The sequence below is a fragment of the Sphaeroforma arctica genome, assembly GCF_001186125.1.
Source record: "Sphaeroforma arctica JP610 unplaced genomic scaffold supercont1.3652, whole genome shotgun sequence".
Classification (NCBI taxonomy): domain Eukaryota; class Ichthyosporea; order Ichthyophonida; genus Sphaeroforma; species Sphaeroforma arctica.
In genome coordinates, this window is record NW_014036906.1 from 1 (window position 1) to 3,190 (window position 3,190).

Here is a 3,190-nt window from a genome sequence, read left to right on the forward strand (position 1 = left end):
CTCTCATAGATATTTACATTCCTGCGTGTAGTTCACCTAGTCTTACTTATCGGAGTCGGATCCAGGATGTCTGGATTGAGTGATATAGTCTTGAATTAGCTACGTCTGTGCAAGATTTTTAACGATTTTAACTATTCTCTTGTATACTCATGTGTTACAGGAAAGGCATAGACTTGATTATATATAGAGACTTACATAAATTACATATAGATATACATGAACTATTTGTGCATAAGTGATATGTGTACTTGGGTGCTTAGTTGGTGTATATTCTCAAACTACATCCTATCGCTATTCGGTGATATCTAAGGTAATATGGATGAAAGGGGTGGAGCGGGTGGGTAAGTAGAAGGAAATATGAATGAGGAAGTGTCTCCACTTCATCGTCCTTTTATACTCATATTGTAAGTAAGAGTATGAAAAGAACGTAGAGTAGGACCGTAATACCTTACCACAAATATGTGGGATACTGTTAAATAGTTAAAAAATTTAACAGTAACGCACAATTAGTGGAAGACTTTATTGGTGCTACTCTCTGTTTCATAATACTATTAATATGTAAACATCCCAGAATAGTGTTAGTTTCTACAACTACTTGAAAATTCCACACCGGATTGCGTAGGAGGCTCTCATAACAAACAACTGTTGAATCTGCGGTCAGTGTCGGAAGCGGTAGTAACCGAGCGATAGCTCTCCAGTGATTTTTTTATCGATGCTCATGATGCCGGCGATGATATCGTCCGGCACCCTCAAACTGAATGCACTCTGTGAGAAGCCGCGACGAAACGCGTGCCCCTGGATATGTTTATCGGCTGTGTCGACAACAAGTCCAGCTCTTATGAAGTGCTGACGTATGGTAATTATACCTACTTCTTTAGTGAGGTTATTTAGAGCGGTCGCAGGCGCCTGTAGGCTGTCAGATGAACGGAATTCATCGGGTAGATGGCGTTCTAGAAAGGCATATGTAACTCGATCGAGGGGTCGGGTGATGATCTTGGCCAGCTGGGAGCGTTCTCCTCGTTTCTTCTTCTTGAGATCGATAAGGAGTGTGTGCGATGCTGAAACAAACGTAAAGAAATCGCATGCGAACATCCAGTTTGTATTTATTCTGGCCCCGGAGAGCCAAAACACTTGAGAGCGCGCCAGTTCGCCGGAAGTCCTGTTGCATTCAAGACCTGAGCAAGCCATGTGGCAGAAATGCGAGGCTTGTCGGGTGTGGTAGGGGGGTTTCCTTGGTTCCACAGTGAGATATACCCCTGTACTGCTCGTTGCCATGTCGTGTCGTCCGGAGGGATCAGACCATGGCTTCGTGCATAACTGTTGACTGCTGCTCGGATCTGAAAAACAAAACTCTAAGAAGTGTAAGATCTTATCTCGAGTCGGAATGGTGGTGGTAAGATTATGCCTAGTAACGTAATTGGTCAAGAACTGGAACGCTATCCGGTAGTTCTTCTGAGTGCCCGCCCGGCGCTAACCCTCCTTTCCGTAATTGTGTTCACACTCGAGCGCGATCTATCGCGGCATTGGCACGCTGCCGCCTGGCTCGTACAATACTGCTCCGTATAGACGCGTAGGGGGAACTAACCTGTTAAGTTCGTTGGCTACCGATACTGGGTAGTGCACCGCGCCCGGCTCTAGAATAGTCAGTTCTTTGCTATGTCAACTGATGTGAGGCCACCAAATAGCCTTCTGCCAAATTTGAATTATGAGGACTGCTCGGCGTAGTCGTCGGTCGAGTTGCTCGAGTATCTGGCCCAGCATTGTCTCTGGTGGAGCGAGAAGCTCCAAGGACTGGTCCTACTTGTCGTGGAACCTGTTCGCAAACGATACATAACCGTGGTGGGCTTTTTGGAGGTAGTAGCTGTTTGGATAAGTTCGTTCCGCTGTATTCGGTCGAATATGCCACTTTTGGAATATCGATAAGATTGCTTCTGGAGTCACAGTCCAATGATACTGGAGAAGCTTGCCGCTGCGTTAAAACATATCGGCTGCTAAGTTGATCTTCCCCGGCATGTACCCGAGAGCTACTGGCCAGGGAGCTATGTTACGGTGACAGAACCATACTAGCCGTCGAAGTTGGGCGTTCATTAGCTTTGACTGGCTCCTTCTTTTGCGCAGAGCATGTAGCGCAGTGCTGCTGTCTGTGAGCCAGAGAAGTGGGGTGGTTTCGATCTTTGTGTTGTTGAAGAAGAACTCGAAGGTAAGAACGAGTGCCTTTAGTTCCAAGACTGGAATTGGCCAGCGACTCACCGTTGGGATCCAAGTGCCGGAAAATGTGTGCGTGGTCTGTTTCCATCGGAGCGTGGCACCGAAGCCCACCTTCGAGGAGTCAGAGGTGATAGTTGCTTGGTGGTCTTGGAGCCATATTTGTCGGTAGCAGAAGATCTCCACTAAGAGCAAAATGCGCTCTATCGTCTTGAAGGTCGCATCCGAGAGTTATATCCAAAAGGTGGGACTCTAGATAGTTGACTGTTGCAGATCTGCGATAAATGGCCTCACGCTGAGTACGGAGAAACCCGCCTATTGGAGGCAACTTAAGAACGATTGCCAAATTCGGGTTTGTATGCGCCGCTGGTTCTGTAGACCCGAGCTCCGGATTGCCCCTGCTAGTCTCAGGTCCTTCGCCTTGAACTCTGGTCTCATCTCGATGGTGTTTGCTCTCAAGTCTATGATAACGCCTAGGTGTTGGAGTCTACTTACAGGTGTTATCCAATAACCTTTTCCTGGTGCGAATTGGAGTTGAAACTCCATGAATATTGCTGTTATAATTCTGGCATGCTTCCGACAAGTCTTTGGCCGTTCCATCATCAGAAGATCGTCGACATACAGTAATATTCGTATCCCGCGAGCTCTTGTACAACAAATTTTATATTTAGCCTTCTGTATATTTAGAATCCTCACTACGTCTATCAGCTGGTTGAACCATGCTGGGGAGAATGTTGCCCCCATCGGTAATGCTAGGAAGCACCATAGCTGGAGCTTGTGGTCGTGAAATTTCCAGACCCTGGGGTTGGCAACAGCTAACGCATAAAAGCCGTCCTTTATGTCGGCTGACAAAGCTACATCCCCCGGTCTCGCAACGTGCGCCAATTTTTCTAGACCCTCTGTTTGGTAGGTCTTCCTCTGCGCGTGAGCGTTTATGCTTTCCGGAGAAGCACCATAGCTGGTGCCTGTGGTCGCAAAATTGCCA

At 47.1% G+C, this 3,190-nt stretch overlaps 1 protein-coding gene across 1 annotated transcript; it reads right to left on the reverse strand.

Moving 5' to 3' along the window:
* Nucleotides 1-657: 657 nt before the first annotated feature.
* SARC_13727 (hypothetical protein) lies at nt 658-1,275 on the reverse strand (the record flags this gene model as incomplete). The annotated part of the gene is made up of 1 exon (XM_014292143.1): nt 658-1,275. The coding sequence occupies one exon, from the start codon at nt 1,273-1,275 to the stop codon at nt 658-660; it is 618 nt and encodes a 205-aa protein (XP_014147618.1).
* Nucleotides 1,276-3,190: the final 1,915 nt, after the last annotated feature.